This window comes from Emydura macquarii, unplaced genomic scaffold (assembly GCF_026122565.2).
Source record: "Emydura macquarii macquarii isolate MOO-44397 ecotype Brisbane River unplaced genomic scaffold, CSIRO-AGI_Emac_v2 contig_1692, whole genome shotgun sequence".
NCBI classification, from domain to species: Eukaryota; Metazoa; Chordata; order Testudines; family Chelidae; genus Emydura; species Emydura macquarii.
Genome location: NW_027131829.1, coordinates 285,010 through 312,922, shown reverse-complemented (window position 1 = coordinate 312,922; position 27,913 = coordinate 285,010). Strand labels below are relative to the sequence as shown.

The 27,913-nt window shown below is 44.8% G+C and overlaps 1 protein-coding gene across 3 annotated transcripts; it reads left to right on the top strand.

Annotated features, from left to right (window-relative positions):
- The first annotated feature begins 2,052 nt into the window (after nucleotides 1–2,052).
- Nucleotides 2,053–27,545, top strand: GOSR2 (golgi SNAP receptor complex member 2). 3 transcript variants are annotated; one of them, XM_067556219.1, is made up of 6 exons: nucleotides 2,062–2,197; nucleotides 4,480–4,544; nucleotides 8,172–8,280; nucleotides 17,336–17,468; nucleotides 20,803–20,943; nucleotides 24,409–27,545. In XM_067556219.1, the coding sequence occupies exons 1-6, from the start codon at nucleotides 2,169–2,171 to the stop codon at nucleotides 24,568–24,570; spliced, it is 639 nt and encodes a 212-aa protein (XP_067412320.1). In that variant the 5' UTR covers nucleotides 2,062–2,168; the 3' UTR covers nucleotides 24,571–27,545. The 3 variants fall into 3 exon arrangements, with proteins under 3 accessions (XP_067412322.1, XP_067412320.1, XP_067412321.1); XM_067556220.1 differs by lacking the exon at nucleotides 2,062–2,197 and adding an exon at nucleotides 2,412–2,569; XM_067556221.1 differs by lacking the exon at nucleotides 20,803–20,943 and having other exon boundaries at nucleotides 2,053–2,197.
- Nucleotides 27,546–27,913: the final 368 nt, after the last annotated feature.

Here is a 27,913-nt window from a genome sequence, read left to right as displayed (position 1 = left end):
CACAATCCCTGGGCCCTGTATCTTGAGCAGGCTTGGGGCTGAGCTGCTCCACCTTAGAGGAGGATGCAGCAGAATGCCTGGCACCTGGCTGCTCAGTGCCGTTAATGCAGCTACCTCAATGGCTGAGAGGCCAGCACTGTCATTTACTGAGCAGAGAGCAGGGCTGAGGAGCACCTCCAGAGTGGGGGCAGGGTCCAGGAAAGGAGAAGAGGTGACACTGTAATAGCTTCAGTGCCCAGACTTGGGAAATGGTCATACCTGTCTGGGTCAGACCCACAAGCCCTGACTGTCCCCACACTGTCTGGGAGGTCCCCACTAACAGAGTCTACCCCACTAGCAAATGGGGAAGAAATCCCAAACTTGGCACCAACTGGGGGGACAGATATTAAGAACACAGGCAGCCTCCTCCACAATGGTCTCCTCTAGTGGGAGAGGGGGACAACAATAACCCTCCCCTCTCTGCAAACCTCTTCCTCAGCCAACTACTCCCACTGAATTTTCCCAGGGAGCAGTAAACAGGGCATAGGAGCAGCATTGCCCCCTCCTCCCTGATGAGACCACATTGAGATTGGAGGGAAGCAGCCATGCCCCAGTCTTGTGCTTGGCTTTAGATTTGTGCCTGAACCCAAGACTATCTTGCAAGCAATATTATCAGTCTGCAGACAAGAGAGAATCCAGCAGCAAGGGCCAATGAAAGCCCCTTAGGGGCCACATCTCCCCTCATAAGAGGTTGCACTCCCTCTTCTGTTGCCATCTTCCCCTCCCCTCACAAGCTGGTGGGCAGCAGGATCCATCTGATTGTCTGGGGGCAATGGGGGTGGAAAGGCCAGCCTAGAGATTGTACCTGCAGGGACTATATTGTTGCCCTTCTGGGGTCCAGTGTCTCCCCGCAATGGGGTTGTCTGTATGGCCCCACCAATGCCTGCACATACCCATCCATGTGGGGTGAGGCAGTTTTCAGCACGCAGTGGCTGCTGTGCCTACAAGTCAGGCTAGGAAATGGACCACAGCTTTGCAGCCTTCCTAACGTGCTCTGAGCAGGTCTGTGCGCACCTCGGGGCAGGGCTGAGTGCACCACCTATTACAAAGCTGCTGATACTCCCCATTAAAGACCCTGTGTCAGCGGTTTCTGATTTTGCCAGGCTGGCCAGATTTGGGATCACGTTCTCCATGCAGCCTGCCTGCCGCCGGCTGCCTTCTGGGGGCAGGGTCAAGAACTGCAACGAAAATGGCTCAGCCACGTCCGAGAAGGGCCAGTGGGAATGCACGGCGGTGCGGTGCGGTGCGGTGCGCAGGCTGGGCACTGCTCTGGGAGCCCAGCACCCGCCGCAGGCAGGCCCTGAACGGCGCCGGGGAGGGACGCTGGGCCGGGAAAGTGCCTTTTGCCGCCCCAGGAAAACCCGCCCAAACGCGGCCCATTCACAGCCCCGCGCAGGCGGGATCCTGGCCCAGGCTGTGCTCGGGGCCGCCGGGCCGGGCCGGGGGCGCGCGCGGGAGCTGGCGGCGGAGGAACAGGCCCGGCGGGCCGCGTCCCACTCCCTGCGCTCAGGACCGGGAGAGGCGCCACTGAGGCGGGGCCGGCCACGGCAGGTCTCTGGGCAGCGACGGCCAGGCCGGGCCCGGCTTTGCGGGTCCCCGGCTGAGCTGAGCCAGCCCGGCTCGGAGAGGGGGGCCGCGCTGCCGGCTACGGGGAGACAGCCCAACCGGAGAGGGGGCGGGAGCCGGGGCCGGGCCGGGCCGGGCCGGGCCGCCCAGCGCAGACCGCCTGCGCCGCCCAGTGGCCCAGGACGGAGCCGGACTGAGTCGGAGGGAGCCTCACGGCCGGAGCCGGGCCTCTGCCTGCCTGCCTGCCCTGGTCTCCGAAGGACCCAACCTGGGGCCTGGCCCGGCCGCTCAGCGCTTCCCTCCCTCCAGCCGGTGGGTTCTTGTTGTTGTTGTTGCTGCTGCCCCGGCCCGGGCCCGACTCCCACCGCCGCTTTCAGGCAGGCAGCTGCACGGGCAGCCCAGGCTCGCGCACTCTCTCTCTCTCTCTCTCTCTCTTCCCTAGGGAAGCGGAAGCGGGCCGGACCTAGCGCTAGCGGAAGCCGGAAGTGGCGGGCGCTGCCGGTGCTGACGTGTCGCGCGCGGCGGAACCGGCAGGGCCGGGGCTGCGTCGTCCGGCGGCCGCCATGGAGGCTCTTTACCACCAGACCAACAAGTGAGGGAGGGGCTGGGCTGGGCCGGGCTGGAGGCTCTGTGTGGGGAGGGGGCGGGCGCGCGCGCGCCGGCTGCTGCTCGGGCCTGGCCTGAGTCCGCGGACGGACTCCAGCCACCGTCTGTGTAGCACCGCTCGGAGCCTGCCGAGCCCGAGTCGTGATCGCATCTCGACTGGGTCCCTGGGCCTCGGCGGTGTGTGAGAGCGGAGCCTAGGCAGGGCGGTCCCAGCGTGCACGAATCCCCTCACCCACAGCTGGTGTGCAGCCGCCTCTGGTGCAGAGCGCGTCGCTCTTCAGCGGTGCCCAGCAGCGTCCCGCAGTGCTGTCGGGCTGAGAGGAAAGAGGCTAGATCCGATTTGAGCTGCTGAGCGGGTGTGAGTGGAAGCGGGCAAAGTATAACTGGAAGTCGGTGTGTCCCTAGCAGTATTAAGAAGATGAAAAGTGCCATGGGCCTGCTAGTGTCAGGAAGTGTCAAAACCTTGATTTTACTTTTCCTCTGGCTCTCTCTTTCCTACGGACAAAATAAAGTAGTGCAGCGAGACTCCAGGAGCTCAATATATTTAGTTTAACAAAGAGACTGTTAAGGGATGGCTTCAGTACAGTCTGTAAGTACCTACGTGGGAAACAGATATTTGATAATTGGCTTTTCAATCTAGAAGAGAAAGGTATAATACGATCCAATGGCTATAGGTTGAAACTAGCCAAATTCAGACTGGAAATAAGGAAATAATAATAAAATACAAATTGTAATGGTGATAGTAATTAACGATTGGAACAATTTACCAAGGATCTTGGTAGATTTTTCATCACTGACAATTTTTAACTCAAGATTGGATATTTTTTTAAAAGATGTGCTTTTGGAATTATTTTGGCGAAATTCTATGGCCAGTGTTATACAGGACTAGATGATCTCAATGGTCCATTCTGGCCTTGGAATCTCTGAATCAGGGTTCTGCTTTCCTGGCATTTTGAGTGTTATAATGAGTGAAAAGTGATAATGGGAGCCAATGCATATGTGGTTATAATGTCGAAAAAAAAAAAAAAAAGCTGTATAACAAGAATGAGTTGTATGAAATTAAGCCATGAGTTTGGGAACTGTCACTTCTATATGTTTGCTCAGCTCCTAGCCGAACTGGAGTTCAAACAGTTTGGAGCCATATGGTTGTAGGAGGTCTTAAGTTTAGTCAAACAGTATACAGCGTATAATTTCTGAAGAACAAATCCTTCAGTTCTCTGTCTGTACAAGAAGAATCAGGTCCAGAATCTGTGCTGCAGTAGCAGACCAGTCTACACATATATTGGAGGGACAGTCAATAAATAGTCACAAGCTAACAAGTTTTTATAAATGACTATTATGGTCTCTTTATGACATCTAAAATTGAGTCTGTCTGAAAGTTTTAACAATGCATTTCCTTTAAATTCCCTCTCCTTCAGCTTCTTATTTCTCACATTCCATTTGTTGGCAGCTGCTTTACTGGGGAGGCAGGCAGGTTTCATAGATTCCAAGGTCAGAAGGGACCATTGTGACCACCTGTATAACACAGGCAGCAGAACTGCCTCAAAATAGTTTTTAGAGCAGGTCTTCTAGAAAAACTTCCAATCTTGATTTGAAAATTGTTTTTCTTTTGGTGGTACAGTCAGGGCTCCATTACGTACCTTTTTCCCAGCGGTGCTGAAGGGCAAAGCAGCAATTTTCTCCTTTGGCAGCTAGAACTTTCTTGTCTGTTTTCGCCCTTTGTGACCTTCTTGCCTAATATCCTGAATCTTTCCCAAACAAGTCCTGCTGTTGGCAGAAATAGTCGTTCCCACCATACCACTCACATTGTTTGTTTTGGATGTGGTTATTGACATGTACAAGATAACTGCTTTGGCTAACTTGATGGAATATATAAAGTGAGTGGAATCTGAATGGAGTCTAGTGTTCCTCTATGAACTCAGAGAACGTGTCCGGAAAAACCTTTGTCAACTCAATTGGATTTCTTTTTACATCTTAAATAAACACTGTTGTGACACATACATATTGAGAGCAAACTTTGGCCTCTGGACACATAAGGGTCTTTGTGCACTCACACTCTTAGGAAATGCTGTAAGGTATTTACATTAGAATAATGGAAACCTAGTGCCCATTCTTAATAGTTCCTAGTTCTGAAAGTTACATTTTACTATATTTTCTTAGTATTTCAAGTTTGCCACTTGTTTGTACTTGAAAAAAAAACAACCTTTCCTGATTCAATAGTTGTTGATTGACTTTAATTCCCATTTCTTCCCTGTCTTCCTTTGATAGGCAAGTCCATGAGGTTCAATCTTACATGGGGCATCTGGAGACCTCAGACAAGCAATCAGTGCACTGTAAGTTATTAACTAAAGACGGCAACTCAACTGTTGGTGTGACCTAATGCTCATGGATTGGGTTTCCTGGTAGCATTTAATCTCAGATACTATAAGATTCCATTTGCTGTCCTTCGTGAAATGAGTTTGATCTTTGCCTCCTGGGAATGAAGCAATGATCCACATCACGAAACTGAAATCCAATTACCCAGTTCAATTTTATGTTGGATTTAAAAAAGGCTTAGGCTTTCTGTAGGGTGGGTCAGAAAAAGCCATGAACAATAGTATTTTTGCAATTAAGATTGTCCTGCATACAGCAACTTTCCTATTCTCAGAATCCTCATAGTAGAGTGTTGAGGTTTGGTATAGTTATTAGATTGTTAATCCTTTTTATGTCTTTTTAAAACAGGGTGGATTGATTTAAATCAAGTTTCCTACTGATACTTTTTCACATATTTCTTAAACAGTGGTGCAAATCTGATCACTAAAACATGTTAATTTACAACTCAGTACAGCATTTTACAACATCTAGGAGGGTATAATTTGTGTATTTTTTAGATAATTTGATTTTTATTAATTGAGGAAATAGTACATAATACTCATTACCTGTGTCAAGCTGCAGATGCAGCAGCAGTACATTAGGAATGGTAAGAACTAAATCACGCACACACACAAACACAATAGCACTTATATTTTATTAAACTAAATCTTAAATGTTACATAAATGTTTCACATTTGCAATTACAGCAGTCTCCTGAGTTGCTGGCTGATGGCTGTCCTTAAACTCTTTTTTTTTTTTTTTTTTAATTTTAAAATTTTATTAACGCTAGCAGACAAGTCATCACAACACTAAACATACGCTGTACTTAAAACTTCTACATCTAGCTCTCATCTTCCCCATTCCCACTGTCATTTTTATTCATAGACTGAAACAGAAATACGAGTTTTCCTGCTTTTTCAACTCCCAGTCGATTTCTTAGCTTTGAGTGAATAATACCAAATGATGAAAATATTCTCTCTCTGCCTGCAGAGGAAGCTACTACTGTGAAAAGTTGGCTTAGCAACTGAAGAAACTCTGTTTCAAGGTGCCTGGCTAATGATTTCCACCAATTATGGGGAGTGACTTTGTTCAAAACATCATCAGTAAACGTACTGTTTAAATGGTTCTGCTCCATTTCTGAAATTTATTATGACTGGCATAACTAAGGAGTGATTTTGAGATGCCCATGCCATGGCAGCATCATCTTCTTCAGAAGTTAGGCATCTACTTTTATATCTGGGGTTGAGAACGTTCTCAAGAAAATGAGGTGGAGTTAGAGCTTGATCCATTCACTTCTTTATTGCCTGCAGTTTAACTTTCTGGTGAGGTATCTCTTTCTTCAATGTCTTTTGAAGTGCCTTCCAAATTTTGACAGCATCAGCAAAGCAGCAACAATTTCTCTGAAGTTTAAAGCTATAGGCTTCAGTATACATAGCATATCCTCTACATTCCTCTTTAATCCATACTTTGGATGAGATGCTTCCATCTATTTTATCATGGTTTTCTTCACAAAGTTTTATGAGAACAGGCCAGTTCTTAATAAATTGTTCAAAACAACCAGCCACAGAATTCCATTGAACAAATTGAGGGAGAATTAGTTTGGATCCTCCTGCTCTCTTCAGTAAAGCTGAAGCAAAATGGTTATTACGGAAGTATTTTGCGACTCCAACAACATTTTCTTTTATTCCTGGAGAAGACGTACTTAAGTCTGTGGCTAGAAGATGCATTAAATGGGCACTGCAGCCATATCTTATTAAGGAGCATCCTTCTGTTTCTTCTTCTAAGTATCTTCAAAACTGCACACGTGACAGTTGAATTTTTGTTCACAGTTTATTACAGCTTTCACTGCCACGTCTTTTAAATATTCTGTTGTGTGGGCATTTCCCGGTGTATGTATTGTTTCTGAAAGATGCAACCCCATCTTCTGTTGTCACACAGGCACGTATTACTGGATCATTGTGTACATTGTTCCACTCATCAAGGCTTAAACTGGCAAACTTCCTCTCAGTATTTCTTGCGCACTGTTCAAGTTCCTTCTCATACACTGTATCTAGCAACCTTCCACCAGTGTCTGCTCTACTAGGTGGAGTGTAGCCTGGTCGTAAGGACTCAACCAGGTCAATGAAGTGTTTATTGTTAACAATGCAAAAAGGAGAATTTGTGGCATAAATGAACCAAGCAATCTTTTCATCGATGGTGTCTTGTTGGTATTTGCTGGTCCTTACTACAAACCCATCCATGGTGGTGGTTTTATTGGATGATTGAAATCTTTTGCTTGCTACTAATACTTCGTTGTCTGAAATATGTTTAGTTGCAGCACTGCTGCTAAAAGTACCAATGGATGACTCTGAAGTTGTTGCAGATAGACAGTCACAGTCAAAGTCTCTTATGCTTAAATGGAATCCTGAAACAAAATTCAAAAATGATTTTGAATAGTCATTCTTCTCAGTTCTTCTCACTCTATTATTCAGTTAATGATTTACATTTTTTTCGGCAAGGATGCAGATCCGATTCCAAATGACCAAAACAGCTAAAACTGACTGCACTTAGAGTGCACTTAATCTTGGACTGACACTTCTGTTTTTTGAGGAAACAAGATACTGGCAACTCTAGATTTCTCTTGCTGCAGCTTTCTGTACCGTATACTTGGATAATAGATTCTAAACCTAATTAAACAAGCCATAAGGATTAGCTAAGTGAAACTTTTTTTTCTAGCAACATCCAGCATAGCAAACAGCTTGAGAATTTACTTGTTAAATCACACTTATACTAAAAGGCATAGAGAGTCTTGAAGAATGATGCATTGCAAAGTGAATTATTTCAGTTATTAACCAGTTGAGCCACTTGTTCTTCAGACATATCCACATCATTTTCTCCCAATAAACAGTTTTCATTACGTTTCATTCTTACAACTAGGCCCTGCATCTCCTTCTTGCACTGCTTACACTTGACACGTTTTCCTTTCTTATCCAGGAAAGGAATTTCTTCAAAATATTCCCAATAGGGTCTCTCTTACACCCTAAAGCCATGACAGTTTTTCTGTGGCAAAAGTGTGGGGGAATATAGGAAGCTGTGTGTGTGTACTGAATAATGTCTTCCCTTTTTCTTTCCAGTCCACTCCACTGTCCTCTCTACTCTGCCTCTGTCCTTTGTCTCTCTGACTTTAAGACAATTTCTTAACTAACTCCTTTGCCTTGCTTGGCCCAGCTCCACCACCACATAAGCATAGAACAACAACAATCCTATCCAGCCTATGTCTTTCTTTGCACATTAGACTTTAGTCTGATGGGAAACTGAAACTGAAAACCCAGAACTTTCAAGAAGCAAGAGCTGGTAGTTCGGCTGGACAGACTAGAGCCATTAATTTATTTTTATGAGACTGTAAGTGTAGGTTTAGCATGTTTGTAATGAGATTTAATTGTAACTGTTATTTTTTAAATGAGAGAGAAATTTAGTATTTTATTGATGATTAAAAAAAAAAAAAAAAAGATGCGATTTAAATTTAAAAAATCCAATTTCTTTTATTTAAAAAAAAAATCATTCATTTTTATCCACCCTGGTATATTTAGTCTCTTCCAACAACTTGTTTTCTCTTTTTTTCCTTACAGTGGTAGAAAATGATATTCAGGCAAGAATAGACAGGATATTCAGCAACCTGGAACGCCTGGAGATCCTGTCCAGCAAAGAACCTGCTAACAAAAGGCAGAATGCGAAGCTGTAAGTGTGCATTTTTCTTTGCCACAATAATGCTTTGCGTTTCCTAGCCCCTTTCAACAGTGGATCTCAACTTTGCAAGTTCTGAGCCTCCTTATCTCTATCTTATAGATGGTGGAAGTTAGGTACAGAGGTGAAGCGACTTGCCCAAGGTCATACACCATGTTGGTAACAGAGACAGTAATAGAACTACTCCACACTCTTGTCATGCTTAAAAAGAGCTACGTTCTTCCATGGGAGATTGAAATGGCCTTTGTGTGGATGAGGAAGAGAATGACTTAACTCTTCGAATTTATATTACTTTATTGCCCACTTTTCAAACTTAGGCACCAAAGTTGAGTTGGTCATATTGGCATTTAGGTCCCAAACACTTGATTTAGACACCATAGTGCTGAGTTACGTGCTAGTTTGGTTGGCTGCCAAATTTGAAAAGTGTGCTATCCATATGGCTTAAAGTCTAGATGAATTTGTAAATAGTCAGGAACACTTTTGAGTCCTGCCTTTAGATCTGTGCTAATATGAAAGAGATGCTTTTTTCCCCCCCTTAAATCTTTCTTCTGACTCCTTAAGAGTCATGCAACAAATGGTCTTAAGAGAGGCCCCTTCTTCGAAATGCTTCCCAACTAGTATGTTTCAAAACAAGCTGGTTGTTCACCTCCCTCTTACCACATTGGAATGCTACTCTGAGATCAGTATCTTTCTGAGTGTAAAACCTAAATGTGGAAGACTTCTGTGAGAGAGATTCTCCTCTATTTCAGAGGCCTTCTTTCTTACCCAATTGATTAGGGGGGCTTTGCTATGATTTGTGATCTGTCAGGTTTTTAATTTGAAAGAGTAACTCTTGTTCCTAATCTTCTGCTCGTATAATGGTAATGAAAAGCATATCTAATGTCCGATTCTAATTAGGAAATTAAATCTTTTTTTATGTTCTGTAAACCTTGCCTCACACTTCATTCCAGTGTTGCTCTTCAACTGGTAGGCAGCTTTGAAAATCCTAGCCTTAAGGAGAGGGCTTGAATAAAAGATTAGGAGTTTTCAGAATCCTGTTCCATTTCACTAATGCATCTGGAGTCATTGTCCAAGCAGTAAAAAAGAAAAACTGTTCAGTTCCTACCCCCTTCAAAAATCTATCTGAAATTAGGTTTTAAATGCGAAGTCTGGAGACAGTACGATCCAATCAGGGAGCATGCCTGAGACAGCTCAGGAGTTCTATTTCTGATTTTGCCACTGACCATGTCTAAATTGCTTATCTGTTTTGCTGCACAACTGTGCACTTCTGTAGCAGGTATTATAATTCTTGGGTGTTGAGACGTCATTAATTGTTCTGTATTGTGCTAGATAAGTACGAAATATTATTTTTAACACTGATCCTGGTGGCCTCCTGTTGCATTATAGTGGAGTATCTGCTCCACTCTGCTATAGTTAAGGTTGAGAATTCTTTCTGTTTAAAGGTTTGGCTCCTAAGTGCTCTGAAATCCACGTACTTACTCATATTGCTTTGAAATTTGGTGTGCCTCATTGCAGTGCAGGGTAGGATTAGTGATCCAAATTTGAGGTGGTTTGAGCAAGAGGTTCCCAAGATACACTCCCAGGACAAAATAGTATTTTTAAGGCTGACAGAGTCTACTAACTTTTTTTTTTTTTTTTTTGCACAGCCTTAGGGAGCAAACAGGGATTCTGATTATGTCTGAAATGGTCTCAGCTGCTTGACATTTACTCCATCCAGTGCATGGCACCCACTCTACCTTTGAGGGGGCAAAATTGAAAATTGCATTAGAAAGTTAAGCTGTCTAGGTAGGTGCATGCCTAATGCTTGTGAGCCAAATGAATTACACTATGCATATGCAGACAGAATACCCAAGAGAGTTGCTAGCCAGCCAGGACTTATAGGACCTCGGTGGTTCATGGGGGCATGCTACAGCCCTGGTTGCTGGTGAGTATTTGCTTCAGGTTGGGGGGCTGTCTGTAAGCTAGGATGGGTCTGTCGCCCACTGCCTGAGCAAGAGACGGATCATCTGCTAGGATAGGTTGTAGATCTTTAATGATGTGTTGGAGAGATTTTAGTTGGGGACTGTAGGTGATGACCAGTGGGGTTCTGTTGTTTTCTTTGTTGGGTCTGTCCTATAGTAGGTGACTTCTGGGTACCCTGAAGCAAATACTCACCGGCGACCATACACCCTACAAAAAGTCCAACCCAGGAACCTATCCCTGCAACAAACCCCGTTGCCAGCTCTGCCCACACATCGACTCTAGTGACAACATCACTGGTCCTAACCACATCAGTCACACCATAAGGGGCTCATTCATCTGTACATCCATTAATGTTATATATGCCATCATGTGCCAGCAATGTCCCTCTGCAATGTACATTGGCCAAACTGGACTATCACTACGCACAAGGATAAATGGACACAAATCAGACATAAAAAATAATAACATCCATAAACCAGTGGGAGAACACTTTAATCTCCCAGGGCACACTGTCACTGACCTGAAAATCGCGGTACTTCTCCAAAAAAAACTCCAGAAACAGACTTCAAAGAGAAACTGCTGAGTTAGAAATGATCTGCAAACTTGACACATTCAAACTGGGTTTAAACAGAGATTTGGAAAGACTCTCTCATTACAAGAGGTAATTGCTTTGCTCACCTATTCTCACCTCCTACTCAATGACTGTCATTAGCCCTCAAGTACCCGGCTTCCATCCACCTCCCCCACTGTTCTCTATGCACTTGTATATCTATGTTTCCTATTTATTGTATCATTCTACCTCTGCATCTGATGAAGTGAGCTGAGTCTCACGAAAGCTTATGCCTACAAAAATTAAATTTGTTAGTCTTTAAAGTGCCACAGAACTCTCGTTGTTTTTGCTGTATACAGACTAACACAGCTACCCCTCTGGATCTAGAAAGGGCTATGTTTCCCTGGTTATGCAAGCGCTAGTGGATAACTGGGGATGCTTCACTAACATCAGTGTTGGCTGGTCAGGGAAGGTGCATGGCACCCGCATCTTTAAGAACACTGGACTGTTCAGAAAGTTACAAGCAGGTACTTTCTTTCCTGACCGGCAGATTACCATGGCGATGTTGAAATGCCAGTAGTGATCCTGGGGGACCCAGCCTACCCCGCCTGACTCATGAGGCGATACAATGGTCATCTCAGCAGCAAGAAAAATTCAACTACAGGCTCAGCAGATGCAGAAGGATAGCTGAATGTGCTTTTGATAAATTGAAAGGGTGTTGGCATTGTTTGCTCACCAGATTGGATCTCAGTGCTAAAAATATCCCAGTGGGTATAGCTGCTTGTTGTGCCTCCAGAATATCTGTGAAGCAAAGGGGGGAAAACTTTGGTGCAGAGGTGGAGTGGCTGTCTGCTGAGTTTGAACAGCCAGACACCAGGGCTATCAGATGAGATCAACCGGAAGCTATGCAGCTTTGGGAGGCTTTGAAAGAGCCTTTAACAGAGAGCCACACTCATGTTCTGTGGTGTACTGTGCTCAACTTGGGGTGACAGTTTGGAGGCCTGTTAGGAAATCTGTGGTTCACATCAGTGACAGTGCACCTATTAATGTTGGGGGGAAGGAGGTTGCTGTACATTTATGATGACTACAGTGTTTGGCACTGATTGATGGGCCGTGAGTGTAGGAGAGCATTACTTTCACTGCCAGCAGGCATTACACATCATGTTTTGTAAACTAATAAAGCTGAATAACTTGCAAAACAAAAGCCTTTTATTCACTAATGAAAACAGCTCTAAAAAATAATCTAAAGACCGTAAAAGTAAATACAATATTACTTACAAAAATTTAAGAACCTTAATAAATAAACCAGAGGAAGGAACGTTGATGTCCATTGTAGCAATGCACATGCTGACCTGGGAGAGCCACGGCAATGTGTGTGAAGTGTGGTTGTCCATGATTTCCCTTGGTATGGAGTGGCAGGAGTAGGCATGCTGGCCCTAAGGCCATGTGGAATGCTGAGGCCGGGTATAGGGAAGCGCAGTGCTGGAGCCCTATGCTGACTGCAACAGCAGTCAAGCTCAGGGTTGTTGAACCTGGAGGTCCATAAGAGTCTGCAGCATCTGAGTTTGCTGAAGGAGAAGCTCCATTATTCCCTGGTGCAACTCCATCTTCTTTTCTTGCGCCTTTCTCCCGTCTGGTCTTTCCTTCTCCATACAGTCTGCATTATTCACCCTCCAGGCACTTTGTTCGAGGTCTGATGCAGCATTGGCTTGAAGGATTTCTCGAAACATGTCTTTCTACGTCCTCTTTTTTCTCCTCCTTATCTGGATTAGTCATTCCACTTGTGTGAAGGGAATCCCCTTTCAGGCTGCAGTGGCCACAGCTACAAATAACGCACACAGCGCTACTATTGTCAGGGTGGTAGGAATGGAAAGCAACACTTCAGGTTCAGAAATCCCTCCTTCTCTTGCTCCGCCAATGTGTAAAACAAGACAAATGTATTGACTCTGCTGCATTGGAACCACTCTCAGCTCAAGTTCTGATGAGTCTGACCTGCCAGGGGTGAGGGAACCGAGGAGAGAATTGCTTGGTTGCATGAAACCATGCATGTGGGGCAATGGCACTGAATACTGGCCCCATTTTCCACAGGCAGTAGTGATTTTAGCTGATATCTCACTCCTGAGAGTAACAAAGGTTACTGCTGTTGACGTCCCGAAGCTGCCCGGGCCTGTATGCTACTAGCTTGTTTACAGCAATGTTGCCTGCCAAAGTTATCACCGCCTGGCATGGGAAAGTGTCCAACCACAGAGGAAGAACTAAGGCAGCCCTCCCAAGAAACCTTTTGGGAGAGGATTGCAATGTACCTCCATGGAAGTTTCATTGAAATCTTTCAGGAGGGATTCAAGGGACATCCCTGTGTACATAAACAAACTGTTCTGCTTGGGCCCCCGCTGCCTAACTCTGCAGGGGAATGAAAAGCAGATAGCAACACTACCTCCCTGTGTTGTTCCACTAACTCTGCTAGTGCGAGTAAATTAATGAAAAGTCTAATCTGTGTCCTGCTAATTTGGGATGCCATCCTTTCAATGGAGAATTTATTTATACACTTACCCGAGGTTCCTTCCCCTGCGTTGGACTCACCCGTGCTTGATTGGCTGGACTGCAATGGAGTCAAAACAGGTCCTGGTCACCTGTCCCCCATATTCCTCCTCCTCTTCCTTGTCCACCTCCTTGCTGTTCAGAGCAGGGGCCTGTGACTTGAATTCCTTGGAGGTATCCATGGTGGGGTCATGGTGTGGTTTCTGTCAAATATGGCATGCGGCAGGTTGTAAAAATGGCCGGTCTGCAGCTCTGCACCTGATCGATGGTCGGCTTCCCTGGCCTTCTAGTATGCCTGCCACAGTTCCTTGGCTTTCACATGGCACTGCGGCTGGTCCCAGTCGTACCCCGTCTCTGGCATCCCCTGGGCAGTCTGCTCATAGATGTTGACATTTCTACAGCTGGTTTGGAGCAGTGCCTGCACAGCCCCTTCTCCCCACAAACCCAGGCCTGTCTACACCAATATAGCCTGTCTACACCAGGCAGGAGCATGTCTGGAGCGTGTAGCAGGCATGGTCAGCTGGGCAGTTGCACACAACAGTGGATTGCTGCTAGGTGTGCTTGCGCAGCTAGACAATCAGGGAAAAGCATTTAAAAAATGCACAGGGGCTTTAAGTGGGGTGGCTTTCACTCTTCATGATCCCTGGGTAGTGCAGCTCACACCCTGTGACCAGAGCAGGCATTGTGCGATAGCTGCTGGAGAACTGTTAGGGTTGACATAAGTAATGCAGTGTCTATGCTCGCGCTGTGTCGACCTCCATACATTGACCATGTGTAACGTTCCCCCCCTGCAATCTGGACTGGTGCGTAGCTGTATCACCCCAATTCTTCACTCCTGGGCCCTGACTTACCCCACTTTGCTGTGTGAACTACCCACTCCTGGATCAGTTCACGTCCAGCCTCCTGCGAGTAATCAGTCCCTGACCTAGTGAGGGAGCACTTCTGGCCAGCCACTCATGGGATAGAACCCAAGAAAACACCCCCCAATCCCAGATGCAACTCCAGGAACTGCCGTCTTGCAGGGTTCAGTGCTGTACAATGCACCCTGCAAGCTCATTTACATTTGTTGGTCAATTTATCAAAGAAATTGATATGCCCCAGCTCTGTCACTCCAAGTGAAGTCTCTACACACGCTCAGTCCACAGGCACTGTTTTAGATAAAACAAACAAATAAGTGAATCCAAGTCAGTTTAACATAAATGAAGGAGTTAATCACCATCAACCAAAAGATAACTCATATCCTAAACTAAGATTAATATTCTAGTCTCTTTCAATCTATGATGTTAGTTTACCACACAGGCTGGTTGCAGTGCGTCTTGCAACCAGGCCCTCCCTCCCTGTGAGTCAGTGCCAGTCTTTGATGTTGCTTGGAAGATAGATTCCAGGGGAAAACCCCGAGACAAAGATGCTTCTTTTCTTTTTAACAAGTTTCCCCTACACCCCCTGTGGTCAGGTGATCGTCCAAGTCCGGCAATGCGCGTGACTTTTCCCTTTTGAGCCAAAGTGCTCAAAGGTGCTTAGGCCAGTCCATTGTTGCTGTGTGCATGCCTCTGCGAGGCGTGGAAACACAGTTTTGTGCTTGTCTGCATCTATTCAAGCCATGTGAGAGACACATTTGGGGATATGATATAGCAGGGAATGTACAGATGTATGACATTGCAGGGAACATGCTACCACAACAATAAATGTCCAATATGTCATGAGCATCCCAAAAACACTATACATGGCATACTTTGCATCAGACCATACATAGTTACACTGTAAGGGTGAACATGAATGATACACAAATCACACCATAAGGGTGTACATGGGGTACAGCATGTCACATCATGGTTTTTGCACCACTCAGGGAGGTGTTGGCATAATGGGGCATTTACTTCAGTGGGAGACAGATTTTAGAGTAAACATGCATAACTAGGTCAATGCAAAGCGTCTTATGTCAACTTCACTTTGTAGTATAGACTAGGCCTCAGTTTTTCCATCTCTATAATGGGGATAATACATTTCTCTCCTTACAGTATTTGAGATATACAGTAGCATCGCAGTTGCAACCTACTTAACTGCCTAAATGACCACTCCTATCAACATTTTCTCATTCTGTTTAAAAAAAAAAAAAAACTAGGAAATTAATTGACAATACACTTTGATAACACCAAGATAAGATTGCTTGGTGGTTTCTTGTGCCCTTCCAGAGTAAAATAAAGATCTCCTGTTTGATTCCTGCTGTGTAGAGGGAAGCAGAATTTGGTACATTTCTGTAAATAAACAGGATTGTATCAAAGGAAATACGTGACTCCAACATTCATTTCTCCTAACTGAAATAACCCCCAGGCACCCAAGTTTTGGCTTAGCGCTCAGGTTAGAAAGGGGTGACACAGATAACGCATGAAAAAAAGAGAGTAGTATTGTCTCTGTTGTGCAGATGGAACTAAAGCACATCGATTTACTGACAACAAAAATTGTTAATGCTGAGTTAAGGTTGCCTGGTGGTTTCTTGTGCTCTTCAAGACCAGAAAAATAAACTTTTGAAAACCAGGCAATGAAGAGTTAAGGTACATAACTCTGCCCCCACTGAAACTGGCAGTAGCCACTGGGAATTACCTGCATGTACTGATGGTGATATGAGGTGATCTGGAGGGGTGGTGCCCCTCTAGGTGTATGTATGAGCCCTTTCTGTGCAAAAGAAAAGAGGTGCATTTGTACCGTGAAAGATCCTGTATGCCTCATTACAGCACTACATTGAGTATGGTGTCAGTAGCAGGGCACAGGAGTGGTCTTGCCATGGAGATTTCAGCAGTTAGATGGGAGATAATGTGGTATGTTGGTTTAATGAAGGGTAAGCGAAGTAGGTGGCCTCGTGCATAAAGTTGAAGGGACTGTAAACGGGTTGGAGTTGTAAAGTTTAGCAATGTGGTGTTTGAGAGTAGGGCAGGTGTAGGCAGTTCCTGTTTATCAGTGCAAAGGCAGAGAGCAAGGGTGTGTTATGAGCACATTGAGGCATTGCTCAAAGGGGCAGAGTGTAGGTTGTGTGGGTGTGTTACTTAAGCAGACTATTTCCTGGTTTTCACATGTTAAGAATTTTACGGAACTTGATGTGGTACTCGGTGTGTTGGTCACCGATGTTTATCAGTGTAGGCTGCGTGCATGTGTCCCCGTGTAGATGCTGTCCCAGCTCTGATCAGGAAACTGAGACGGCTCTCACGATCGAATGAGTCAACATGACCGCAGATTAGCTGAGCAACAAAGGCATCCAGGCCAGGTTTATTGTGTGCGGTACAATGAGAAATGACTTATAGAGTATCTCTGGGTCAGTTTTGCATAGGCGGCGTTACAATGGCCTTGGCCCAACGGCGGGACTTTCCGTTATCCCCTGGACCGGACGTCGGTATTCCCTCTGACACCCACTTTTATACATTGTTACAGACACTTTCATTCTGCCCCCTTTGACGTAGGTAGTTGCCACCCTCTTGACATAGTCTAATACCACCTTTTTCTGTTGATTGGCTGATTTGGGCAAAACAACTCCATGTATCGCATTTTGTCGTTTCCATCCATAAAAGTGTCATTTTTAGAGAGTTAGTATCTTGGTGCCTCCTATACCTGCATATTTTAGTAATATTTTGGCAATTTTGCAGTATCAGCACATTCCTGTGCCAATTTCAGTTAACTTGAGTGACCCCTTATACTTCTGTTCACTCGGCTTTTTCCATTTAGGCCTTAGCCTGTTTTACAGGCCTTAAGCTCTCACTTCTTACTACATTCCCCCCCTTTTTGTCTTTTTATGGGGAGGATGTTTACCCATCGTCCCGGAAAAGCATAATGCATGGACTAAAGGTAACCCAGTGGGCTAAACACTGTTGTGTGGTCACCTTTTTTGTTGCTATCCATATATTCTGGAAGGGCATGAGATACTTCTGGGTAACCTTTACTCTGCATTAATAGTGGTTTTTGTCAGTCAGTTTTCCTTCAGGTTATTGTCTTCCTCTCATTGATTTCTAGCCGAGTTGACCAGTTGAAATATGATGTCCAGCACCTGCAGACGGCACTGAGGAATTTCCAGCATCGCCGTTACGTTCAGGAGCAGCAGGAGAAACAGCGAGAGGAGCTCTTGGCACGCACTTTCACTGCTAATGTAACTATTCCATGCTCTAGAACAGGGGGCAGCCAAGCATTAAGACTCCTTTATATCAAGTTTTTGGGAGGAGGTGGAGTGGAGGACACAAGATTAGACCATAAAGCCTCTGCTGTGAGATGATGCAAATGTTTCTCAAGGTAGAAAAAGAAAACACTGGGTTTGGATTAAAGGCAGCTTCTTAAAAGCAAAACTAAAACTCCTAGACAGCAACAACAAAAGAGGGAGAATTTCTCTAGAAAGAAACCCACATTGTGCTTATTGCAGTGATTCATAGAGTCTAAGGCCAGAAGAGAACACTGTGATCTAACCTGACCTCTTCCAGAACACAAGCCATAGAGCTTTCCCAAAATAATTCCTGTTTGCACTAGAGCATATTGTGTAGAAAATCATCCAATCTTGATTTAAAAGTTTCTAGCGATGGAGAATCTACCATAACCTTTGGTAAATTGTTCCAGTGATTAATTACTCTCACTGTTAAAAATGTACAAGGTATTTCCAGGTCAGTAATATGAGAGTTTACGTAAGGACTCCAGAACAGCAACACAGGTAGGCTTTGAAATATCCTTAAAGAACAGCATTTGAACTGCAACATGGTTGGAAAGTGGTATCATTTAACAGTGTATTTTACTCACATTGGTGCCAGTGACTGCCAGTTATTTCTCATCTGTCTGGGGTTAGATTGTGCAGTTGGAAGAGCTTCCTATGTAATGTTAGTGCAGAAGCTTTTCTGATTCAAACAAGGATTTGGTGGAAACAGGCTTAAGTCTGACACTAGGATCCCCAACCTCCCTCTACCATAAGCATAACTTTCTTGCAAGATGGCAGCTGCCCTTTAGAGGCTCCAATGCTGTTTTTAGATGTTAAATACAGTTTAGTTCTTAGCTGCTACATGGTGAGAATCTACCACCATGTCAACATGAAGAGAAATTCTGCTCTGAGAACATATAGTTATGTCAGCCTTCCAGATTTCTGCTCCTACGAGCTCAGGGCGAGTAACTTTTTGTCAGACAAAATACCATCCATTTTTCTTGTCCTCATTCACTAGTGTAAAAGGAGGTCAAGTGAAGCGTAGACCTGGGCCGTTCAATTTTCATGACAGCTTTGCAAGGCCGATTTAAATGCACCTCTCGAGGCACCGTGTAAAGTTGATTAGCTTTTTAATTGGCCACCTCAGCGTTATAGGTGATCTTTCAGTGGGGCACTGCCAATTTGCAATCTAGTCTGTTTTCAAAAGTTATTGTTTTGGGTGCTATGGCTTCCATTAAATTCCCCTGCACATTCTTATCTCTTTATTTTATTTTCCTATCATTGATTTTTCTCTCCCCAGTTTTGTGAAAAATCCACAAAAGCAGCAGCTTACGATAGAGTGACAGTAATACTACCTGTGCAAAGGACTGTCAGATGCAAAATGTAAACTGGAATATGGAGAGATTTTTTCCTCTAAAGTTTTTCGGTTACATGTTCAGTGAGACTTCAACAACAAATTTAAAAAAGAAAATTCAAGGTGTCACTTTTAAAGCTCCAGCCTGTCTCTGTAATTCACAAATAGATCATTCTTGCTGTACTTATCCTTTGTGACGCTGAAGTCCCTGAAAAATGTTGAAATGGCTTGTGATTTACATAATTCTGCTTTTTGCTGTTACCCATAATATCTCACACAGTTGTGTTAAGCAAACATATGTGATGCATTTATAACAAAGCTGAATCAAGCTCTTCAGGATGGAAAATGGGACACTTGAAAACTATAACATTCTGGACACTTTGTTTGAGTCACAGATACTTAAATTTCATCTTTATCTTAAAGCTTCTACTGCACCATCCTGTAGAAATAGCATAATTTTATAGTACTATCATTATGCTGTTGTCCTAATTAAAGAAGAAAAAATTAGGCTTACGCCCTCTTCTGACTGATTTGTGATGTATAAAGATAGCCTGAAAAATGTCCTGCATTGGAAATTGAGGTCGTTTTGCTCTGAAGCTAAATGGGGTAATCCATGAGACTGGTCACTGAGCAGTTTGCAGTTGGACTCTTTCTTCAAATCCATGAACACTTCATTGAAGTCCAGTGCCTAGTAAATGCTTGATATAAGGGATGCCCTTGCTAGTCAATGGCCCTGCTCTTCAAATATTTGGAATTCCCAAACTTTCTCTCCACTGACTGAAGAGAATCTCAGCTGAAATTAAACTCTTTTTTCTGGATTTCTTTTATAGCCAGAAGAAAGGTGTGGTCAGATGATAAACATGTTTAAAGCATCTTCAGCACCACATCAATGTATCACAGTGATAATCATCAGAATCCTCTCTGGACAAGCTACAAGCCTGCATAGTACTCCATATGGCATCTCAGAGGCCCATGTTATTAATTAGTCCTTTACTCTAAACTCATGTTACACTTCCCATTAGAGTAAAAAGGGATGATGCTGTTGCCAGAGTACAAGGGAGCGGCTGGAACAGTCTTCCCATACTCACTTCTTACTATACCACAAGTGAGACAGTTCATGGGAGTGCATGATCTCTATTGTGGCTCACTGCCTATTGCCTGGTTTGTTTTTATCTGACCTATGTCCAGAAAAGATAGGGTTCAGAGATTTTTTTTAATGTATTTTTAAGGGTCAGAAGGAACCATTGTGATCACCTACTCTGACCTTTTCCACAACGGGCTATAGAATTCCACCAAGTTATTCCTGTGTCAAGCCTAGAACATTCTGATTGGATATTTCTTGCTAAAAGAGGTGTTCTAGCTCCGATGTGATCGCTGAGTCCTAGAGTAATGTGTTCCAGTGGCTAATTACTGGTGCTGTTAAAAATATGCACCTTTGTTCTAGGCTGAATGTCAGCTTCAGCTTTCAGCCATTACATCTTGTTATGTCTTGGTTTTTTAAAGAGCCCTCTACTATCAGAAATTTTCCCCATGTGGGTGCTTATATACCATGATCGAGTGACTCCCTTTCTGCTTCTTAGTGGTAAATTCAGTGTCCCTACTCTAAGTGCCCTTACAGTAGAGTTTTCAAAAGCACCCAGCTTTAGCCCGACTCTGCTCCCTTTTAAGTCAGAGAGCATTTAACCCAACCTTGATCACTGTGGACAACCCCTTCCTCAAACATTGTCCGTTTAGGCTCATCTGAACCAATTTCCTAGCGATGGATGCCATCATATCTGTATAGTTCATTCCCTTAAAAACAAAACAACTTCCCCCAAGATTTAATCCCCCCACACCCTGCTCAGTTTTTGTCTGTCCATTCTGGATCAAACAGTTGCCTGGGGGGAGGAGGTGCAGGGAATATAAATCAGCAAGCCAGTGAGGTAACCAAGAAACTGCATTTCCCTACAGGACTCTGACACCACCATACCGATCGACGAAACATTACAGTTTAATGAATCCCTCCAGAATGCCCATCGTGGCATGGATGATCTCATTGGCAGTGGGACCAGCATCCTGAAGGGACTGAGGGACCAGAGAGTGACACTAAAGGTGGGGGCATCCCTTTTACCAAAACGACTCCAACTTTCTGCATGTATGGCGATCAGTCCTTACATCTGTTCCCTGAGAAACATACGCTATATCAGCAAAAGCACTTTTATGCCAATATAAGTGCATCTACACTACAGCTTATTCCAGTATAGCTGTTGGTGGTTTAAAAGAAAACAAACCCCACTCCCTTAATCAACACAGTTATGCTGGTATAAGTTTTAAGTGTAGAACAGGCCTTAATGTCTGGAAAGATCTTTCAGCTACTTACATTAAGGCTGCTGTAAAGTAATTGTCTTTATTTTTGAGACATGATAAAGATGCTGTCTCAAAAAGCCAGCACATCTGAACAGTCTACCTCACCTGAATTTCTTTATTGAAAGGAACCATATATATTTATGTCCTTTATCAGTAGGGCTATTTGTCCCTTTTTCAAAGACTGTTTCAGGCTCTGTTCAAATGTGACAGACAGCAGCTCAAAGACACAGAATTAATTTTCATAGGCCATGAGAGAGAATGACCAAGGAAATGGGTTGGTGCAGAGAGGTGGAGGCTCATTTTTTTCATAATGTCTTAGTTGAATCCAGAATGCCTCAGCATGGTATTTCTGGGTTAACTTTTTAAGATTTTACACTTACAGACTTGTTACATTACAACAGCTTTCAAAAGTCCCAGCTAAATGTGGGGAGAATTGCTTAACTGCCGTCTTAAATGTTTTGATATTGCTTCCATTTTGGGGACTGTGTGACACAGGCTGTCTACTGAATTACCATTCCCCTCTAGATCACTGAGTCACATCCAGCCCAGGTCAGTAAGAACGTAAAATTGTCACCATCTGATGGCTGTATGGTACTCATGGAAACAAGTGAGCACATCACCAAAAACACCATCAGAATTTGTCATGAATTTGCCCCCTTGTTGGCAGTCTGATCAGATAAACCAAGAACTGAATGAGCCATGGGGATCGAGCTCTTCTCACCTCTAGAGACATGTTCCCTCCGGGATTGAGGCATATTGACACAGAACTATGTTGAGAAAGCTTACGTTGCTGTAGTCTGTACTGGGCCTTCTCTCTGGTGGACCAGAGGACTCCAAGGGTATCAGTACTAAACCTTTTTATTAGCCCTGAATTCTTGCACTCACAGCTGTAAATAAGATTGGTTTTGTGGTCAAACCTTGGAAGTTATCTTCCTGGCTTTCAAGTCTAGCCATCATGTGCTTACCAGCTGTGGGAAGTGCCACTTTTCAAATCTACAAAGATTGAAAGTACTTGGGAGGAGTTAACATAAATATCTAGTGTCTTTTATTTTGATCTCAGCCATTTTTCTCTCTGTGCTCTGGGTGGCAGGAAGTGGGTTGGGCTCGTGAATAGAGTGGCCCTGGGAACATGGTAGTCTTAGCTAGCCTAGCTGTGAGACACTACCTCTATCCTACTGTCAGCTGCTGCAGTGTGTGTGTTCTGTCTTTGTTTGGTTTGGAAAGCAGCCGGTCTGTCAGCTCGGTTGGGTCAAAGAACCAATTCCTGCAGTAGCTGTTGCTGTCACAATAATTAGCATCGGGTTGTGAATTTTTTTTAATGATTAGAACACAGTATTTTGCCCAGGTTCATATTAGACCATAATGGGCACTTTTGGCCATCTCACACAATCACATGATGTCACAATTGAGTCAAAAGGGCCCTATAGAATGGCAGGAATGCTGCAGATCTGAATTGAAATGCATTAGCGAAGGTGTTATTTTTGGCATGTGGTGCCTCTCTGTGCAGTGCTAGTGTTATTCTCTTACAGTCCTAAGCTCTGCAGTCTCCCTGGTTTTAGAATTTCCCTTCACTCTCTTTTTCCTTGGTGAATCTGCTGTTCCTGCTTTTCCTCCCAGAGTTCTCTGGCACTGTAACCTTGTAATATCCAAGATGCCAACCTCGTAACCCTTTAACATTCTGGCCAAAATAGCTGCAGGCCAGTGCAGTCCTCTCTGTAAGAGGAAAGAATGAATTTTGGGGATAAGTGGACCATCCGACATTTTGTATCTCAACTCTAGATCGGTGCAGGGGAGAATGAGAACCCTAAAACAGTTAGTGCTCGTAAGCACCAACAGCCATTCAGATGTTCTAGCTGTACCCCTCTGTTGAGGGTAGACGTTAAGCCACCCTCACTCCCTACAGCCTTTTATGCCTAGTCTAACAAGAACAACCACTAATGGGCTCAACTTTTTCCAAGCAAGGCAAAACTATCTACTTTTCTGGGTTCTGCTCCCTCAGTTTTTCTGGTGCCATCACTCACCTGCAGCAAGGATTCTTTGAAAGAGGCAGAAGTCTTACAGGCTGCTACAGAAGCAGGCAGGAGGTTTAATTTGAAAGTGCAGTGTGTGCCAGAGTTTTCACGTGAGCCCTGTGGGGTGGGGAGGAGGAATCTTACCAGTCTCATCAGCTGGGAAGAAAGAACTAATTTCAACAAATTGGGCAAATACCTGTGCTGCTGTGTATGCAAGTGATGACATTGGTATCTTCTGTTTATTACACAGATTATGGGGAGTAGTAATGGTTGCCTGTTCAAACCTGGCTAAATTGGTTACCATCAGATGGCTGTTTCAGTCTCAGTCCAGTTCAAATGCAAAGCTGCTACCACAGTTGTCATTAATTGTCATCCTTTATTCTCTTTTACATTTCCTCGCCCTTCAGTCTCTCCAAACGCTGAGTGGCAGAACATACTGCCATCTTGTAATGGCAAGGATCCCCAGTGGCCAGCTACTACTCCACCCTGGTTCCAGGGCTCTCCAGGAGTATAAATAGGTGGCTCCTTCACATAGTTGTGACCATGGGGGGTGTGACTGGTGCAGTTCGCAGACACCCCCTAGCTTGCTGCTTTAGCAGCAAAAGGGGGTTCCTTGGGACATGCCAGCCATGATGCACCAGGTTGCAGGCCCTCTTCTGTCTCCTCCAGAACCTCTTGTTGAGATTCTGGCTTCATTTCTCACACAACTTTCATTTTTATATACCCTGTCAATGGCCCCACAAGTCTTGAGACCTTGTCAGCCTCCTGGAATTGATCATCCATCAGTCTAGGAGGAAGAAGCTGAGTGGGGGAAGCTTGTCTGACTGTTAAATCTTCCATGTACTTGTTAGAGCATATATCTCAGTCACCACCCAGGCGTTCTCTGACATGGTTCCCTTAACATGTTCTTGGTGCCATGGACATTGTGTGGGATCCTCTTCTGGATCCTTCATTTTGGACCTTGGACCTCACTCCAGTTCTTGATTTTGGGTATGTTCTGTCTTAGTTAGTTGATTCCCAAGTCTCCTGTTCCCGCATGAGTGGTGAGACTTGTTGGTCCGTGGGGGGGCTCCATCCCCAGGTGGGGATCAGATAGGCTGGCACCTATTTCCAGAGCTAAAATGTCCTTTGAATGTGTTATCAGAAGTGCTGTGACACAAGGCTAATGGGCTTTTTTTTTACTCCTTGTCACTCTCAGGGCACTCACAAGAAAATCCTAGATGTTGCGAACATGCTGGGCTTATCGAACACAGTGATGCGACTGATTGAGAAGCGGGCTTTCCAGGACAAATACTTCATGATTGGTGGAATGCTCTTGAGCTGCATGGTCATGTTCCTTGTGGTGCAGTACCTGACGTGAGCTGATCATTAGGGCCAGAGAAGATAACCATTTGGAAGAAGACAGCCTGCCCTCTCCAAATGTACTGCCTACTTCGCTGTGACCTTTGAGTTAGTCCTGCTTTGTGAACTGCAGCGTGCACCACGTGACACTCAGATTTAATCACGTGTGGGCCATGCAGAGGGGAGCAGATGTGGCTGAGGATGTCGTAATGGGAAATAAGACTCCATACAAAAAATCTCAGCCCTTAATGCTGTTAGCCTGTTGCCTGTATACTTAAAAATCTGGTTACAAGGAGCCAGGTGCAATGAATTTTTCTTATCGGCTCTACTACGAGGAATGGTTGTGGTACCTTTGTTTTGGTGGCGTGGGGGATGATGGAGGAGATAACAACTGCAAGGGAAAATGTGATGTACCTCCCTGTGCTGGCTGTGAGTGGTCTTTCTCTCCATGTTATTTGCCACAAGCAGAAGCCTTCAGAGGAGAGTAAATAAACTCTGCAGAGCAGGCATGCCAGGAGAGGGGCGCAGTGTGAGTTCAGTGGTTCCCGAATGAAAACTCAGCCCTCTGCAGAGGTGGGGCACAGCTCTCTCAGTGAAGGGCACTATCACAGCTGCCTCTGCCAACTTCCTTTGTTAAGGTAACTACAGTTTTAACCCAGCGTGACTCTTCCTGCCTCAGGCTGGGATGCTGCTGTTCCCGTGTGTCAGAGTCTGGTTGCTTACCCCTGCACATCTTTGAAAGGCCTTGGCTTTTCCTAGGCTGACTTTTCCCAGTGAATGCTGAGTGTTGCACTCCAGAAGTAGAGAAATTACCATTCAGTAGAAGGCTTTTAAATGTCTAGTTTAACCTCCACTTCTTTCTTCCTCTTCCTATCACTTTTTAGCAACCGCTCTCTCATCCCCTTGCCTTCAGTTGGGGACCAGGGATATACTTCAGTGGATCTGCATCTGAAGAAGTTCTGTGCTTCGTCCCACTCATCTCTCTGACGAGTCCAACCTCCAAAAACCATAAGACTTTAAGTCTGCTTGCACAGCCGGTTTGCCCTGGCGAGCTAGTTTGTCTCCCTCTCTGTTGGCGCTCTGTAGCTGGCGCTTTGACACGGTTAGCAGGGTCAGAGAAGAGAACTTGGCCCAGTGATTCCACAAGGAGACGGAAATGCTGCCTGGCCAGTTCCTGTGTGGGACTGGTGGCTTTTTAGCACTGGGATCTGCTCTGCATGCATCTCATACAACACGTCAGAGAGATTGATGGAACCAGAGCAGTGAACCTCAAAAGTCACAGCCAGTGGGAGGAAGGGGCGGGGGAGAGTGCTGTTCCTAAAACCTTCTTCCCAGAAATGAAAGAAAATTCCTGTCCCCCATCCTTGGAGGAAGGGTTATCCTTTACATTTACCCCTGCTGCTTGTCAAAGAACTGTGAAAAGCACCTTTGCACCTGAAGGAGATTTAGAGGAGATAGCTGGCTGAGACATGACGACTTCTTAGCCACAAAACTTTACCCACTTTTACATGTTTGTAATAAGGAAAGTGGTGTCTTGTTTTAATATCACCATTCTTTTTCTGCCAGTTGACAGGCTTCTGTCCCAGAATAGTCATCTCTGGCTCGTGGGAGGAGTCCACTTTAAACAACCTCCATTGGCACTCCTACCCCCAGCTTTCTGTAGAAGTCCAGGGCATTCCCAGATTTCCAGTTGTCTTGTGATCATGCTACAGAGCTGCCATAATGTACAGATGTTTTGTCGTTCTGGGATCCCATTCAGTTTTCTGTAATTGATGCAATGGTATCTTACTAAAAAAACCAAAACCAATCACTAATAAGCACTACATCTTTCTCTCCCCCAGTGCAATGGGTGTATTTCTGTGCATTGCATTCTGTACACTACAGCAATAGGTAGCCTGCTTGGAAATTGAAGAAGAGGGATTCATTTTTCGTCAAAACTTACATGTCTAGTAATTGTGGGCAAGAAAACTGGCTTCAGCAGCGTGTTAAAGATCTGCAGCCACAGTGGGAACTGACCACAGAACAGGTCCCTGCAGTCTGAGGCCAGAAGGCACCATCAGATCTAGTCTGACTAACTCTATGTCACAGGCCATTAGATTTCATCCCATATTGAGCTTAATGAGTTGACTAAAGTATTTCAGTCAGTGGGAGACTGAACCATTGTGTGCCCCAGGCAGAGAACAGAAGAAACTGAGGTGCCACCAAGGCCTGAGGCCCCTGCAATGGCAGGGAATTGATTAGGTGTGAGATGTCCAGATGATCCCATTAGACCACCCATGCCACAGAGACAGGTGAACCCCCCTCACCCCCCCGAGTCCCTGATCTGTTTACATTTACTGCAGCTGCCAGAATGCTCTGTGCTTCTCAAGCCCTGCACCTGCGCGGGAGCACTCTAGATTTCCAGGCCTCTCTTTCCTCTGCTCTTGTTGGGTCAGGAAAACTCGACAGCAGCAGCAAACATGAAACATTGGTTCAGCTCTTCCCTGGGTGGCCTTGAGCGTCAGAGAGAAAGGGAGCAAGGAATAATCGATAGAATCCCAGGGGAGGTTTCTGCCAGCATCTGAGCTCAAGTTCTGTGAGATCAGTGAGGCCCCTTGGATCTGACTGTGGACTGAGATGGACGTGTCCGTAGAAAGAGAAGCACAGTTTGTCAGCACTGAATTTGTGCTTGTATGGGCTCCATCTAGTCATGCAATGGCAAGGTTCATCGTGTAGGGAGGCAGGACACCTGCACCAGCAAGCTACAACTTTGCTGCTGTTTAGATTATTTCTGTACATTCAGGAGCACTCACACCTCACCACAGCCCCTTTTGGCTAGCTCAGTTTTCTGTTTTTTAGCCCAGCTGCATCTACACCTGAGCTCCAGCAGGTGGACTGGCAGAAATGTTTGTGATGGAAGCAAAGAGTGAAGATGGGATGGATGCCATTTTTACTTTAGTTGTAATCTGATTTCTGTTTTGGATTGGAAGTGGAAATAAAATCCTTTGGAAATGATGTTCTCTGACCTGAAAATGGGCTTGGTTAAAGGATCTTTTTTCTTTGTGGAGGTAAGAATCTCTGGAATAATTCCCCATCGTAGTCTGTGTGCTAACGTCCTTCTTCTAGGCATGGCCTAGACTGTGCTCTACAGGTCAATGGGTACTACTCGTAGATCATCTGGACAGCAGTTTATTTTAAAAACAAAACCAGAAACTAGGTTCTTCTTACCACCTACCTCCTCATAGACTCATAGATTTTAAGGTCAGAAGGGACCATCGTGTCTGGCCTCCTGCACATCACAGACCACAGAACCCACCTACCCAGTCCTGTAATAGACCTCTAGCCTCTGGCTGAATTACTGATGCCCTCAAAAGTCCATGTCA